The sequence below is a fragment of the Pteropus vampyrus genome, unplaced genomic scaffold (assembly GCF_000151845.1).
Source record: "Pteropus vampyrus isolate Shadow unplaced genomic scaffold, Pvam_2.0 Scaffold147, whole genome shotgun sequence".
Lineage (NCBI taxonomy): Eukaryota > Metazoa > Chordata > Mammalia > Chiroptera > Pteropodidae > Pteropus > Pteropus vampyrus.
In genome coordinates this window covers 1,251,657-1,268,339 of record NW_011888928.1, presented here as the reverse complement: position 1 = coordinate 1,268,339, position 16,683 = coordinate 1,251,657, and the positions used below count along the sequence as shown (strand labels likewise).

General features: G+C 53.6%; 1 protein-coding gene across 3 annotated transcripts in view; it reads right to left on the bottom strand.

Annotated features, from left to right (window-relative positions):
- Positions 1–5,248: 5,248 nt before the first annotated feature.
- SLC35C2 (solute carrier family 35 member C2) overlaps positions 5,249–16,683 on the bottom strand; it is a 13,646-nt gene continuing 2,211 nt past the window's right edge. Inside the window, exons 1-10 of one of the 3 annotated variants that reach the window (XM_011369301.2) lie at positions 13,937–14,013; positions 13,119–13,496; positions 12,332–12,482; positions 11,372–11,435; positions 10,578–10,650; positions 9,857–10,025; positions 9,691–9,774; positions 7,341–7,516; positions 6,169–6,298; positions 5,249–5,821 (exon numbers count right to left, since the gene is read on the bottom strand). In XM_011369301.2, the coding sequence (XP_011367603.1) occupies positions 5,694–5,821; positions 6,169–6,298; positions 7,341–7,516; positions 9,691–9,774; positions 9,857–10,025; positions 10,578–10,650; positions 11,372–11,435; positions 12,332–12,482; positions 13,119–13,238 (1,095 nt within the window). In that variant the 5' untranslated portion in view covers positions 13,239–13,496; positions 13,937–14,013 and the 3' untranslated portion in view covers positions 5,249–5,693. Of the gene's footprint in view, positions 5,822–6,168; positions 6,299–7,340; positions 7,517–9,690; positions 9,775–9,856; positions 10,026–10,577; positions 10,651–11,371; positions 11,436–12,331; positions 12,483–13,118; positions 13,514–13,936; positions 14,014–16,683 lie in introns of those variants that run through there. The other 2 variants (XM_011369300.2, XM_023536071.1) reach the window with 2 other exon arrangements.

The window sequence follows — 16,683 nt, the reverse complement described above, 5'->3', positions numbered from 1 at the left end:
AAAGCATTACCGAGTTAACCACGGGGGCATGTTTAATTCATGGGGCAGCCCTGCAACAGGACGGAGGCTCCGGCCCAGTGGGGATTCCTCCCAGAGCAAATTATTGCCAGAGGGATGCTGCTGCCACCCCTGTGGGCCATCCTTTAGGCCCCTAACCAGAGGGGCCTAATCCCAGGAGGGTGCCGAGACTGCTGGCATCCCAACCAGAGGGCTGCACAGCTGAGTGGGAAGAACAGGGACCTGGGAGGTGTGAGCCCGGGGGGTGGGGAGGCTCCTGCTGCTCTTGGGGACTGGTGAGGTGAGTGTGCTTGGGCAAGTCGCCTAGCCTCTCTGATCCTGTATCTCATCTGGAAAGTGAGGCAGCTAATCACTCCGATCTCCCAGGGGTGGGCTGCAGGAGTAAAGAGGGGTGGGAAAAGATGCGGTGGATGATCCGATGTTCTTCACTTGTGTGGCATTATCTTTAGGACTTCCTGCTCCCCTCCCCGCCCCGCCCCAGATTCTTCAAGAGCAACCTGGGGGAACGATTCCTATCAGGAATACTTCCTGGGGACCTGAGGGTTTTTCAAAGGAGGGAGTCCCTCCCTGCCCCATCCTCTTAGCCAGGTGCACCTCTGGTCAGCCAGGGTGAACTAACTCCTACAGTGCCCAAACGCACCGTCCTCAGGCTCACTCGTGCCTGTGCGCCTCTGAATCTGCTCTCTCCCATCCTCACCCCCAGCCTGGCATGCCTTTACTCCTATGTCTGCCTGGCAACTCCTACTCAGTCTCCAAGACTCAGTTTGAAAGGGTCAGCTCCTCCTGGAAACCTTTGCTCTCCTGTCCCAGGCAGAATTAGTTGCTCCTTTTTCTGTGCCTCCCGCACATTCTTCTATTATGATGTCCACCCATCCATCCGTCGGTCCGTCCGTCCATCCATCCATCCATCCATCCACCCACCTGCCCACCCATCCACTTATCCATTATCCATCCATTCACTCATCCATCCACTTATCCACCCATCCATATGTCCATTCTATTTATTGAGCACTTACAGTATACATCTCTGATCATGTTGTTTTGAAGTTTTGGACAAGTTTGGCTTTCCATAGACCAGTGGTTCTCAGTCTTTTCAGGGTCAAGGACACCCTCCCCCAGAAAAATGCAAGTATGCATATACATGCCAGATCTTGCTTCCCTCTTCAGGGACCCCTGGTCATCCCTGAAGCCTGGCTGTGGCCCCTGGGTGTGGCGTATGCTGTGATGGGCTGCTCAGATTCCCCCTTGGGAATGAAAGACTAATTCCCTTGCTGCCGGGAGAGGGGCTGGAATATGGTCCTCAGCTGTCCGCCTTTCTTGGAGATTCTCTTGATTGGAAGAAACCCACCTCACCCTTCCAGTAGGCCCACTTCCAGTGACAGAACAGGGCAGAAGTGCAAAGGCCTGAACCTCTCACCACACTTGGCACAAGTCTGAAGGGTTATCTCAGCTCTAGGGCTCCCCATGGGGTACTGAGACCTTCGCTGAGACTCAACTTCTCCCTCCGCCAAAATCTGCATCCTTCTCCTCCCTTCCACGTGTTTCTCCCAAGAACAATTCCTAAACAATGTCCTACACTCTAATCTCCATCTGAGTCTACTTCCCAGGGAACCTACTGGATTAGAAGGCCCTACAGAAGTTCCTTGCGGGCAGCGATGGCATCTTAAATGACTTCTGCACCTCCAGCAGCTCTACTGGGCAGAGCACGTTGCAGATGCTCCAGAAACATTTACTGAATGTATTTTAATGCATTTTCTCCTGGTTCTCTGTTCTGCCCCTCTGTTGTCCTAGCAAGAGAGTTCTCATCAGACACCCAAGAAAAAGGGACTGCCCCACCAGCAGGATGCCAGCAGGACCAAGGCTGTGGGTCTGTTTCTGGGAAATACACTAGTTGCCAACGAAACTGCTGATAACCATGGGAACAGAAGTCAAGCTAATTGGTTACTACAAAGCAGGGGCAAAGGGGCCTGGCTGATGTAAGGGCTGTGTGGTGAGGGTGAAGGTCAAGGGAATGGCTGGGGGGCTGGAGGCTGGCAGGAACGGGTGGTGGTGGTGGGGAAGCTTTTTCCCTTGTAGGGCAAATTGTTTAGAAGTGAGGCTGGTTCCCATGACTTAGAAAAACCCTACTTCCCACTGTTGGAAATTCTATTACAGAACAAATATCTATTAAGTGCCTCAGTGTGCCAGGCATTATAGCAAGGATGGTGACCTTGCAAGGCTAGGAGTCCAATGCTTGTTCCTCCTCTCACTCGCTTTGTCACCCAGGCACATCCCGTTGCCGACATTTACTAAGAGGCTATTACTATGTGCCCAGCACTGTGCTACTGCTTTACTTTGTTATTGCATCTTCACAATAGCTTCATTAGGAGATAAGCATTATGATTCCTGCTTTACAGACAAGGAAACGGGCTCAGAGGGTATCGGTGACATGCACAGGACACACAGCTAACCACAGGGCCGAGATGGGAATCCAAGTCTGCTGGAGTCCCCGAGGCATGCTTTCAGCCACTGTCATGCTTAACCTCTATGAACTTGGTTTCCACAGCTATGAAATAAGTACAATCAATTCCTACTGCACTGGGCTTTAGGGATTAAAGAACCTATTTCAGAAGCCTAGAGGGTGCCCAGTGAATGGTCCATTGTGTTCTGTTTCCCTGGTGCCCTGCCTCAACACTTCCCCTAGGCCAGGAGGAAGGATGGCCCCATTGGCCATCTCCCCAAGGACGAATGTCTCTATCCCAAGTTCAGCACAATGTCTGCACACAGCACTCACTGAATGCTGCTGACCCAAGTGGGTAATCTGGGGGTCCCCACCCTGTTCTCCGGTCTGTAAATTGGGGACTCCACTCAGTCTAGCATTAGTCTGCGATGCAGAAAGCTGTGGCAAGTGCCACAGAAACGATTCTCTTGGTTTCATGTAACTCTACTCTCAAGCCACTGTGACTTTCCAGTGCTTTTCAGCAGAACGGAGCAGAAACAGATGGAGGTGATCTCCTGAGCCCTCACAGCAGAGAAGGGGACCAGAATGAAGATGAAGGCATTCCAGGTCCCGCCTGCCGTCTCAGGTCTCTCCCACAGGCAAACTCCAGCTTGTTCTCACCCCCACCACAACCTCAACTGCAGACATCCTCATATATTGGGGGCAATAACCTTCCTTCCACCGTAGGCTCCTGGGAGTCAGTGGGCATGTAAGCACTTAAAACTCAAACCTGCAGGTCAGCCCTCCTTCCCTCCTCTGCAGAAGCCTTGGAGCTGTAGGGTGCGTGGGGATAGACACCACAGCTTTGGAGAGACAAGTCACATCCTCGGCTTCCCGCAACCTGTGCAAGCACCGAGTTGCCATAGAAACGCTGCGGCTGAGATGCAATGGCTGCAGACAGCATGGGTGCTTCTAGGGCTCAAAGCTGAGGGTGGACACTATCTGGCCTGGAAGGCCAGATGATTGGGCAGGCAGGGAGGGGGAGAAGGGGAGGGAGCCGTCCTCTAGGATCGGCTGGTAATTGCTGCTAAGTGAGGGGCTGTCATTGAACCCAACACGGAGGCAGCAAGGGCCCCCTGCTCTGTACCCTGTAATTACTGCACCAGACAGCAGCTCTTGCTCCCTCTGTGGGGAGAGAGAAGGACGATGGGGGAGTAGATAGGAAGCTCTCATCCACCTGAGCCAGCAGGGCTCTGGCGGGCTCTCTGGCTGCCCAAGCATCCTGCATCCCAAGCAGCCTCTCAGGCATAGGTGAGAGGCCCTGGCCCCTCCTCTTTGCAGGCTCTCCCCACGTCATCTAGTGTGGAGCACAAGCTTCCTTTAATCCTGGCCTCTGAGCTTGCAGAATCCAAGCAGGGCAGAGGGGCAGGAGCCAGAGAAGGCACCACCTCGACAGAGCCCTTGGTGTCATACCTCTACTTGCGGAAGAAGTCTGCACTGTGAGGCTGAACTGGAGACAAATCTTGGTTCTAATTCTTGGTTCTAAATCTTAGAGCTCAGAGGCTCTAAGGTTCTCAGGCTAGTCATTGCCCCTCCTATGCCGCCGTTTCCCTAGCTGTCAGACTGACAGTGGGACTCAACGATTCTTAGGGATTCTTCTATGGCAGAGGCTGACAAACTGCAGCCAATGAGCCAAATCTTAATTTTGTAAATAAGGTTTCACTAGAACATAACTGTGCCGTTTGATTCTGTCTCCGTGTCTGTGGCAGCATTCCGGCCACAATGGCAGAGTTGAGTAGCTACAACAGAGACTGTGTGGCCCCTAAATGGAAAATATTTACTACCTGGCCCTTTATAGAAAGTTTGCCAACTCCGTTCCTCAAGAATTGATGTTCTCTAGGCTGAATAGTTTTCAAAGCTCCAATCTGATCTGAACAATTCTTAACAAGCCCCATCTCACTTGCCACCCGCATACACCCACTGTACTCTTGCAAGGACCCCTGCCTAGATTTGCAGTGATGGCAGGTCTGGAAGTTCCGAGTCACTGCATGGTGCAATGGCGCCACCTGCTGTGAATGCCTAAAAGCACTTCTGCCCGGAAAGATGGCCCTGCAGCCAGCAGCCCCCTCCCAACCCAGGGGGACCAGCTCACAGGAGCTGGCCAGGCTTCAGAACCATAGCGCATCGCAGCTGCAACCGTGCTCCTCCCTCCCCATTTTATAAAGACTGCAGTCTAGACGGGCCGTGTGACTTATCCAAGGTAAGTGAGTAGAAGGCCCAGGTCCCAGAGGCCCATAACCTGTCCACATACATCCCATGGACATAAGGCACACAGACTTGGCCAGAATCCTAGCGTGGCCACTCGTATAGGGTCTTAGTTCCATGGATGTTAGAAGGATTTTCAAAATAAACACTTATATAACATTTACTCCGTTACCCATATTGACTCAATGTTCAGAACGATTCTGAGATAATTATAACCCCCATTTCATATATGAAAAGACTGTGGCACAGAAAGGTTAAGTGATTTAAGGTCACACAGCTAGTGAGGGGCAGTCAGGCTTCAAATCAAGGATGTGAACACATTACAGTTCCTGGAATATGGTACTCGGTACACATTAATTTCTTTCCTGCCTGCAGGTGTGGTGGGGCCCCAAGGGAGGGTCCCGTGGCTCAAACAGGAGCATAGTGATGTGGACGCCTGGAGTATGACCAGTCACCTGAGGAAGGCCCCAGGCAGGCAAAGAGGGAAAGATGCCAGGCCTGTACTGCCCCTCTCCACCCCCGCAGCTCCAGGCAACATGAGGCGGCCAGTGGACTGTAAACCCTTTATTTCCAAACTATAAATAGATCTGCTCTCTGAGAAAAGATGCTGTGCAGGTGATGAGGCCCCGGCCTTTCCATCTCCCTTTCCCAACTGCTCCATAGCCCAAACCCAGTCTCCTTAGAAGCCTGTTATGCCTCTGAAATCACAGTCTCGGCAGCCAGAGCCTGGCGCGCAGGTGAGAACAGCCTTCCCTTCTCTCGCTGTGACTCCAGCACAGCTTGGGCCCTGCTCTCGCCAGGTCCACGGCTGGCCGGGTGCTCAGCCCTCTGTTTGACCAACTCCCTGGCCCAGTCCCACCATGAGGTCATGTGCTATCCGAGGTCCGGCCTGGATACTCCTGGCTCATTGCTCCCAGCTGCTGTGAGGAGCCACCTGGGTCCCCAAACTGCTATCCAGTATAAAGTTGGGGAGTGGTCTGCTTCCAAGCTGCTATCCCTGGGCCACGAAGTATTCCTTCTCTTCCTCCCCATTGTCATCCTCCTCCGGCTGGCTGCTCCGGAGCAGCAACTCCAGGTCAGGGGTGGAGCCCAGCCCCTTCATAGGTTTAGGGCCATCACCTGGGGATAGGAAGAGACCAGTTACAGTTAATAATGGCTGCCTGGTGTGCCCTGATGTGAATGTGTGCTGAGTCACCCAGGCTCCCCCACCAACTCCCTAGAGATGACCCCTGTGTCTTAGGAGTGGCGCTGGTAGAACCACCAGGCACACTTCCTGAATCAGGGACCAGCCGATGCAGAGGCAGCCGAACTGTGCCGACAGCAACCAGACTAGGACCGCTTTGGGGAAGTTGAGAGCCACTTGCTTCTTTACGGCAGGGCTGGGCTGAAGGGAAATCAGAGGGGCTGAGTCCAGTCATGGGGAGAATGTCATCAGAACACAGGCTCCCAAAGCGGGCTCCAGTTACCTTTGGAATGAAGGGCTTTGAGGGCGACATGCAGGGATATGCCTGAGAGGCAGAGGGCAAAGCCCAGCCAGTTCAGGAGGCTGATCTGATCACCCAACAGATGAGCTGCCAACAGTAAAGTGCAGACTTCCTGTGGGCAGAGAAGCAGGAAGGAGAAGTGATCAGCAGGAGCTGGGCCCTTTGCGAGGAAGGTGGAGGGCTAAGGCACTGGGCATGCCCGCAGGAAAGAGCCAGCCCTGCCCAGAGTCCCAGGCCTGCCTGTAACACTTTTCTCCCTTTGTTACCGAGATGCAACAAAGGAGGTGCTTTTCACAGAATTGTCAGAATTAAGAGGTAAACCAAATCCAGTGTGTCCACAGGAATGAAGGAGAGCTGCCCTTCTAGAAGGCACCTACAGTTGGAGAGCTCTCAGTCACCAGGGAGAATGCGGTCACACTAGGGTGTACAGGACACTCACTGGTCCCGGGCTTTGTCATGCACAGTGACTACAAACGGCACTGTGAGACAATTCATTCCAAGAACCACAGCTTATGTCTCTTACTTGGTTGGCAACCAGAAGACCCTTGGGGACGCCTACATTTCTGTTTTTAGGCAACAGTGCTCCAGTATCAGTGTCACCTGGTCAGGGCAGTCTCCCTCTGTGGCCCGGATCAGGGAGGAGGGAGAGATGGTCAGGGAGGGAGGGGAGATGTGACGAGAGGAGAGGCAGGGCAGTGGTAAAGGCAGGATAGGCAAACACAGGGCACTCAGGATATACGCATCCCTGGCTGAGCCCATGGCAGACACTGCCAATCAATCACAGAACTTTTTACTGATGAGTCTGGATGGGGCTTCAGGCTGCTGCCAAATGACCAGAGTTGGTATTCCTGGTAATTATAAATGCATCCCAGGCCTAGAGGAGTCCGACCCGGCTTTGCATGCCAGCTCAGCCATCATGCTGTGTTCTCTTCAGTAGGAGCAGCTCTTCACGTCTGATGACCACTCCCACCTACAGGGCGCAGTGAGGATGGGAGGGGATACAGATGAGAACGTGGCACTTAGCACCCTAATGAGGTATTTCTGCGTCTTCTCTGCAGGCCTTGGGTGCAGGAGCTGGGACGGGAACTGCTGTTGAGAAAAACCCTCAGGAGGCTCCCCTTTACGACAGGACTGGGGTCACCTCCAGTCTGTACCTTAAAAATGCCGGCAATGGAGAGAGTGAGGCTGGAGGTTCTGGAGACCAGGAGGAACTCGGAGAAGCCCAAACCAAAGGCAAGAATCCCACCAAGGAAGAGGCTCCCAAGTACCCACAGGAGCGGCCCTGTGTCCTGGAAACGGAAGATTTTCTCAGATGTGGACAAATGGAGACCTGAAAGCAATGAAGGAAGAGGGGGCGGCCATGTCCTGGGTGTGCCTGCCCAGGCGGCCCCGCCCTCCCAGCAGCCCCGTGAGATCTGCTGCTGTCTGTCGCAGTGCAGTGCAGTGCGTACTTCCTGACACCTGCTGACTGAGGACCTAAGGAAAAGGATGGGAGAAGCCCACGCAGGGGGACAGTGGGGAAGCAGCGATGGCTGCCAGAGCCCCGGGGCCGTACAAGCTGGCGATCTGATGGGAAGTGGTAGGAAGGGCTCTGCAGCCCCTGGGTTAAGTAGAGGAAGCGGGCACCGCAGAGCAAACCGACAGAGGCACGTTGCTCTTCCACAGGCAGTTCCCCACCCATCCATGGGGAGGATGGGCGGGGCTGGTGACTTCATGTGGCCTTTGCAGCTGTGATAACTAGTGGGCCAAAGAGAGGTGGGGCAGTCCATCAAGTGAGGACTGCTGACGTCCTGGTTCATTGGGGAGTCCCTTGTTCTCACTTTCAGGCGGAGACAAAACTCCACCCTTACCATCCTTCGCCATTTCAATCCAGGCTTTGCCATTACAGAGCTGTGGGACTTGCCAAGACGCCCCTTTCTGAAGCACAGTTTCCCTACTAGCAACATGGAAGGGTTGAGACCAGACCAGTGTTTCTCAAACAGATGGTATAATTTCATGAACAGTTCTCGAAAAGCAAATACTGCATATAAATATACGACAAATGCCACGGTCCCTTGTTCCAGAGACACCCACACAAGCATCCATGCACTAAATTTTGCTTTAACTTTCAGAGGGTTCTCGGTTCTGCAACGCTGTCCATCCAAGAGATGACTGCTGGAAAGGTTCCTTTGATATCAGCGAGGTGTGAGGTGATTCCTGAACTAGGCACAAAGGACCCACTTGTGGGAGCAAGAGGCTGGTCGAGGACTTAAGCGATTTTTTGGAGGGAAGCACCGAGGAAATGCAGAGTGGCAATGCCCCCGACCTCAGGCAAACAGCCTCCCGACATAGGCCACCTTGTCTGGTGCTGGGCTCAGCAGCACTGCAGAGGCGTCGGCAAATTGAAGGGAATTCAGGGAAAGCAACATAAGTAATGAAGGCGCTTGGGGGATTAATTTACCAGAAAAGATTAGAGGAGCTAAATCCACACAGCTCTGCTAAGTGACGACTACCAGGGGCTTTTGGCTGAGGGTTTGCAGGGATAGGGAATGGTGTAAACACCCAGGGAGGGAGGGAGGGAGAGTGTTGGTACAGGGGGCCACAATGAAAAAAACGGGGAGATTTTTAAAAGGAAAAAAATGAGGCTGCAGAACAGAAGTTTCCTGGACAACGGGGCTGCAGAATAATTTTCTCAGAAAGGTTCCAGACGCTTCACTGCTTGAAACTTAAATGGATGTGGACAGAATTTTCTGTAATGACCCTGAGGACAGAAGGGACTCTGGGAGGAAGGATAAACAGACGGAGACAAAGACTAATCCCAAAACATCGGAGAAAGGAATGTGGCGCTGTACCTCCAGGCCTAGGCCTTTCGGCTTCTCTGGGAGATGACAGGCTGCCCCCAAACCCCCAACCCCCACTCCAGAAACGTACACCCAGCCAATCCAGCACACACTTGACACATGTGAGCCTACTGTTCCCACTTCCCGGTCTGTGCCGCCCCCAACGGCCTGTCAAAGTCCCATTCATCCTCCCGAATACACATCTAGGAAGGCTTCTGACTCGCCTTTCCACCCCAGCATCCTGAGAAAACTCCTGACCCTCTGCTCTAAGAGGCAGAACACAGCATAACAGTTACGAGGGATTCTGGAGTCATGGGGCCTGGTGCAAGGTTATCTTTATTGCTCTCTACCTCAGTTTCTTCCACCTGCAAATGGGTATATTAATAGTACTGCCACGCAGGGTTTTGGAGAATATTAAAAAGTGAATATATTTAAAATGAATAGAAGAACCCTGACATACCTTTTGAGCTGTACACATTCACTGTCATCTGCTGTATTTAATACACACTTTCTACGCAGCATTTATCATGCTAGATTCTAGTCGCTCAGCTGAAGTGTCTGTCCAGCCCCTAGGCACTGCCAGGGGAGGGGCCGTAACTTTGATCTCTGCATCTTATACAACTACCACAGTGTTCGGCTCAGAGCAGAGATTAGCGATCTGTTGCATTGAGGTGCCCCAACCTACCTTCAAATATGGCAAAGAGAGGGAAGAGCCCGAGAAACATGAGTGGCTGCAGGTGGAACATGGTGTCAATGGGGTTCTGGAGTCCTGTAGGATGGGGACATGGGCAAGCTGTCAGGCCTGGCCTGGCCTGCCTCCACCCCGCCTGGTGCCCAGGACCCTCTCTCACCAAGTTCCGCCTTCTGCAGAAGCATCTGGGTAAGGGTCCAGCGAATGCCACCAATGAACGAGGCCCCCAGCACCAAGGCAAAGCCCTCCATGTTGAACTGCGTGGACTTGTAGGTGAACATGAAGAGGCCCCCGGCGATAAGGAGGACCACCAGGACCAGAGCCGCACGCTATTAGAATGGGGAGCAGTGGCAACTAACTTCGGGGTCTTGAGGTCATCAAACCTGGAGTTTGGGGGTCAGCAGCCATCTTGGTTGTCCCTTTTTTCCCCACCACCCCGGGGGGTTCTGGGCAGCTCCTTCCCATTCATGTATGCAGAGCTGACATTCAGCTGCCACGTACCCAACATCCCTACCTGACCTAAAATAAAACACTAAAGTGCTTTCCTGTGGCTGTCCTAGGTCCCCAAGTGGCCTTGCTGCCTCCCCTGTACTAGCAAACAAAAGGTGCTGCCTTGCACAGCAGGGAGCCTCCAGGACCCTGCCTGACCTGACCCTTGTCCTTGAATCCTTCTCACTTGGTCGTCACTCCTGCCTGCCACACTGGCTTTCTAAAAACTGTCAGTAGTGCTGAATCCTAGGTCCTTCCTCAGCGATGGGAATTTCTGCCACCTGGGCTGGGCTTGTCTCTTCTGTCACGGAGACAAGCCACAGCTCAGATCCCCCTTTTTATTCCTGGCATCTGCGGGGGCAGCAGGGACAAAAGGGAAGCTGGGGCCTCACCAGCTCCTCCAGCTTGAAGATCAGAGAGAAGATCAAGATGAAGAGCACGGCTGAGGATTTGGTCATTGTGTACCTGGAAGCGAAAAGTACCACAATGCACCGCTGGAGCCTGGGGCTCAGACCCGCCATCGAGAAAGGAGCCCACGGCACGATCAGTGGGCGAGAAAAGTGGGGGAGCTCCTTGACCTCCCGGAGGGCAACTGGCTCTGCTCAGGGCAGCAGGGCAATCTGGGTACAAAAGACCAAAAGAAGGTGGCCTGCGTCATCTGGGCTGGTGTGTGACCTTTAATCGGAAGAAATCTATGACTAACAGGCCTCTGATTATCACAGGGAGCAAGGCTGCAGGTCTGACAGCGAGCTCACAGAGACCTATTATTATCTACCCCTCAGTGGAGACCAGAATGAGGAAGGAAGGACGGGAGGAGGAGAAAAAGAGAAGGCAGGGGCTGTGCTCTCTGAAGCACAAAATTGGAGGTAAGAAATAACTTGTGCCTCCCCTCCGCATCTGTGTGCACTGCCCTTGCCCCCGGCCATGACTGTCATCGTTTCGTCTGAGCCCTTGGCTTCCCTAGGCCACCTGGCAGGCAGGCGCAGCATCCCCTCTGCATCCGACTTAAGAAAGAGGCTGGTGAGTTTCGGGACAGCTGCTGGGTGTCAGGGTGGAGCTGAAAGAGGAGGGCTGGTCCCAGAGGGCGGTGTAGTGGCTGGGCCATCGGCCGGGTATGCAGACAGCCAGCTGGACAGACAGAGAGCTAAAGCCTGAAGGGAGGTGGCGAGGTGTGGCCGGTACTCACAGTGAGACGGTGATGTAAAGGAAGCTCCAGTTGGACAAGCCCACGTCAAGTGCCGTTGCCAGTGCTGTGGAGACAAGGGGCACCCACAGGACACGCGGCATGGCAGGCCGGTGTGGGGGTGCCAGCTGTCAGAATACTTCCGTGAGGCTCCTGAGTGCCCCCACTTAGCCCAGCTCACCCTGGCTTTCTCTGGGGCCTATGGACCCTCCCTTTTTAGCCACGAACTAAAAGGTTGACTCTTCGCCAAAAAAAGGGGTGTGTGAGGGGGTCTGCTCCAGCATCTGGGCTGTAGTCCATTCTGACTGGCTGGGGCCTGTGTTGTTCCCACTTGTTAAATATTTTGAACAGCCCCCATTGAGGGGAGTTAATCTGACCCCACTGATCCCGTAAGTGAAAACGCTACAGAGGGGTCACAGAGGAGGACTGGCCCTCCAGGATCTGACCCCTGCCACCCTCTCAGTTCTCATTTCTCCCACTAACTCTCACCAACGCTGAGCTCTCGGCATCCGGAGACACTTTCAATTCCCATTCAGACCTCCACGTGCACTAAACCTCTCCTGGGCATAGGACCGACAGTCCTACTCACCCCCCCGGCTCGGCCAGCTCAGGCCTCGCTCTGGGGAACCCTCCCTATCCAGCACCCAGCGCCTATCCCAGCCTTGATTGGTCCCCTTTGTGCTCAGCACAAGGGCAGGGATGCACCCCGCTCTGCACTGTCTCCAGGCCTTGGTGCACGGCCCGGTGCAGTGTTCAAGGCTGAGGGAACTACAAAGCCACTGCTGCACCGGCCTCTCTCTGGGTGTGCATGGGGGGAGGAGGCAGGTGGGGGGGTGCGTAAGAGACAGAAGTGGGGACAGGAAAGGGCAGGAAGAGAAGAGTGAGGAAGCATGGGGGCGGGGGCACGACAGCTTCCCAAGCAACCCTCCTCCCGTCGCACCCCCGACCCCCATGGGCACACACCTGTCGGAGCTACTCTTCTGAGGTAGTCGGTCCAGCTCAGCACCACGCGGGCCCTGTGGCTGGAGCACTGAACCAGCGCCCTGGACAGGGCCGAGAACAGGAAGATCACAGCCAGGTGCAGCATCGTCATGAAGAGGGGGAAGTGGAAGCTCTGTGCGGAGTTCAAAGCACAGCCGGCGCAGGCAGTGTAGAGTGCCAGCCCGCACCTGGCTCCCTCTTCCCTCCCGTCTCTATTTGGTGGCAGTGGTGCTAATTTGGTGCTTCACGAGGGCTTTGCAGTGTATAAGGGGCTTTCGCCCCCATTACAATCACTGGGAAGCGACTTAGTCCCAATTTTGGAGGTCATACAGAGAGCAGGTGGCAGAGCAGGTCTCAATTGGAGTGTGGTGCTGTCTCTACCCCTACAACAGCCTGTCAGCTACCTGCTCCAGGCCCTTCCCACAGCCCACACCCAGGTAAGAGCCAGTGTGGGCCAGGACGGACATGCCGATCGTTCGATGGAGTATTGAACTACTTCTCCATTGGTTGGTCAACGCTGCTGCCTTGAGCCTCCCAAGTCTCCCCAGCTCATCCCTGTGTGTCCCCCTTCCTGATTTCCCCTCGATCCAAACACTTCTGGGGATCACTGGTGTGGCAGGGCAGGCTGCAGAGCCCTGTCCCATCACTAGTGTGACAGGCCTCTGGTTTGACTGGTCCAAGTCCATGCATTCCTGTTGTTAAATATTAGGGACACTGTAGCCCAGCCACCTCCCTCCCAGCGCCCCCGCACTGCAGGCCTCCAAGTTACCTTTGTCAGCCATTTGTTGTAGAAGGTGATGCCGATGGAGAAGCAGTAATAAAGAAGGACCAGCCCCAGACTCAGCACCGCCTTCCACACAAAGGCCACGTCGAGGGCCCACCTCCCCATCCGTGGCAGCGGCGATTCCCCAGCACGGCGTCAGTGGGGGTCGGCACCCCTCCTGAAGACAGGCCACAGGGGAGCCGGTCGCGCTGGGCCACGACTTTCAACAGGGACGTCTCCTGGTTAGAGGAGTCCTCTTCACCTCCATGATTCAGGATGGTCAGCGGAGCACTAGGCAAAGTGCTCACCTAAGGGGCTGGTGGCCTGAGCCGACCTTCTCCATGGTTAACCAGATGCACGGCTCACAGGTCCCCAGGTCTGACGCTAGAAGGATGAAAAGGCAGCTCTGGTGGCCTGGGCAGAGGGAGAGCCACCTGATTGTATCCACCCCATTCCTGTCCCATAGGGGGATCAGAACATACAGGACGACAAGAAGGAGCCCTCATCCGGCACAGGCACTCACAGCAGAGTTCCCTGTCACATCCACTCTCTTGTCATCTCAAGCTGTTCTCTACAAATTGCCACCAAAGTGACCTTTTACAAACATAAATCTGATCACATCAGACCACTGCTTTAAAGCCCTTCTGTGGCCTCCAGTGCTCTTATGATAAAGATCAAAGCAGATAAGAGGGCCTGATGGGGCCCCTGCCAGCCCTCTTCCCACAGGCCACCTTCCAGATCCCCAAATACGCCAGGCTCCTTCTTGCTACCTGAAGGAACAGAATGCTCTGCCCTTCCTTCCTTCTTCAGCTGATCTTACTTACCTCCAGCATAAATGGAGTTTCCTCAGGCATGCCCCCCACCCCTTGATGGGTCTCGAGGCTGCTCTCCCAGCTCCTCTACTTCTCCTTCATTGACCCTGTGTAGGGCGTGATGATTTGAGTGATATCAGTGTCCCCTGGGAGGCCATGAGCTCCACAAAGACAAGGACCACTGTGTCCATGTTAGCCCTACACCTCACCTGCCATATTTTAAGTTCTCGTATGGTTTGATAATTCAGTGCAAGAGAGTGGAGTGGGCATGTGATATTCAGGAAACTAATCTGGTCTTCAATTGGGTCACTAATCTGGTGTTAAAAATGGCCCAGGAAACCAACACTTAGTTGCCCTAGCCTCTAACAACCACTCCCTCAGACACGGTGCCTGTCTAAGGGTCTTGCCAAACTAAACCACTCCCTGGCTCCCTATCATCCCGGCCAACCCCAGTGAGTGCCCGGGGCATGCCAGGCCCTCGGGAGACCGGGCAGACCCCCGGGCCAGCATTACCCCATCTGCTGCTTCATCTGTGTGTCCCTCCTCCCATGCTGCTTTGAGATGTTCCCACCCTGCTGAGATGCCACCTCCTTCTTGAAGCCTTCCTTGAACCATCTGATCAGACATACCCTGACTTACCCCCACCCCAGTCCTTTCTGAAGAGAGCATTTACACCAGTTTGCACCCTGGAACCTAGGTCCTTTCCCCTTCCCTGAGGCAAACTGGGAACTGGCACAAGGCTCATGACCCAAAGGACACCCTAGAGCCGTGGTTCTCTTCAGGGCCACTTTGGAAACCTGCGGTGTGTTTTGAGGGGACACTCCTAGCTTGAGTGAGTGGGGACTATGGGGGGACAGTCCACATAACTAAGAAGTGTTTTGCATCCTGCATGACTTTGACACTCCTGTAGGTGAAAGGTCTGCTTAAAATGACCTGAACCTAGAACCCGACTGTTTTACAGGAAGCACAGAGCAGCTTTTCCATGGTTCTACTAGGTACTAAAATTCCCAAGAATGCATTTGCCACGTACACTGGGGGAAGACTGAACTGAATTTGATAAAAGGGTACCATGAGCTCCCAGTTTGGAAAAGGCACATCACCTACAGCCACAGCATGCACGCTTTCACGCTGCCAACACAGCACGGCTACAGCAGTGTGCACTGCGGCCAACACATTCCCAGAGGTTCGACGGAGTGGCGAGAGCATCGACTGTTCCGATGTGGCTCCTAGTACCCCTGTGCCCAGGAACGACGTACTGAAGCACTTTATTATCAGTTTCTTTCCTTTCATTTTTCTTTTACATTATATGGTTAGGGCATCGCCAATTTTTAAAACATTATGTGTAGGCTGTTTTTATGAACCGTAAGATTCATTTTAAGATAATAGGAGGGGTTGGTTAAAAAATTATTTGTCATTAAAAAGAGAGTGATGCATGCATCCACGGGGTTGAGAACCGCTGTGCTGCGTGACCCACTCCTTAAAGCGCCTCCTGTAAGCTGACACTGGCCCGGTGCATCCTCCCTCTGACCTCCCCGTCAACTCCAGAAGATCCAACTGCCTGCTCGTCCTCTTCGCTCAGATGTCTCATGTCAGGCATCTCACAATGGCCTGTCCAAAACCGACTCCTGTTTTCCAGGAGTCATCCGTCCTCCACCAAATCTGCTCCTCTTCCCACCTCAGCCAGCGGCACCACCATTCACCTAATAGCTTGGCCCAGAAACTTTGTTCTCATCCTTGATTCCTCTTTCTCTCGGCTCACATTCAGTCAACAAATACTGTCAGCTCTACCTTCAAAAAATATCCCAAGTCAGATCACACCTCCTGACCGCCACCACGACCATCCGTGCCATCATCGTCTCTCCCCCACATATGCCTTAGTCTCCTATATGGTTTCCTCTGCTTCTCCCTGCACCTCCCGCGGTGAGACTCCTGCTAACACAGCTAGAGAGTGGGGTCTAGAAGAGCTCAAGGCCAATATTCTTTCTTCTAGACCAGGGTTGCTCGACCTTGGCATAATTGACATCTGGAGCCAGACGCTTCCTTGTGGGGAGCAGGCCCTGTCCTGTACACTGCAGGAAGTTTTAGCAGCATTCCTGCTCTCTACCCGGGAGATGCCTGTAGCATACCTTCCCCCTCATCCCAAGTAGTGACAATATCTCCAGACATTGCCAAACGTCACCTGCAGGCAAAACTGCTCCCCGTTGAGAAGGACTGCTAACATCACCCGGGTGATGACAGGGCATGCTGGCACTAAGGGAGCTTTCTCTCGGTAGTCCCTTCCCATGGCTCCTACCCAAGCTTCTAAGTCAGGGCGGTCTGCACTCTTCCGTGAGTTAACTTTTCGTATCTTCTGCTTTTGCTGCTGTGCCTCCTGCAACACTGCAATGTCCTCCCTCCTCTATTCAAACCTTGCACTTCCTTCAAAGAGCCAGTCCAGGTTCCCCATCTCTAGGAAGTCACCGTGACTTCCCTAGCCTACAGAGAGCACCGTCTGAAAGTTAACAACACTCATTCTCTCATCATCATTTGGAAGGTCACCTAACCCGAAATACAAAATCAATCTCAGCTGGAAGCGTTCTTGGAAATCATCTAGCCATTTATTCAATGTGCATTTATTAAGCACTTCTGTATACCTCTATCACTGGAGATAGAGAAATGTAATTGATAAGGTCCCCACTCTTATTTTATAATAAGGGAAACCAGGCTTAAAAGAACAAATGCTTGTCCAAACTCACTTGCCCAGGAAAGGAATTCCATAG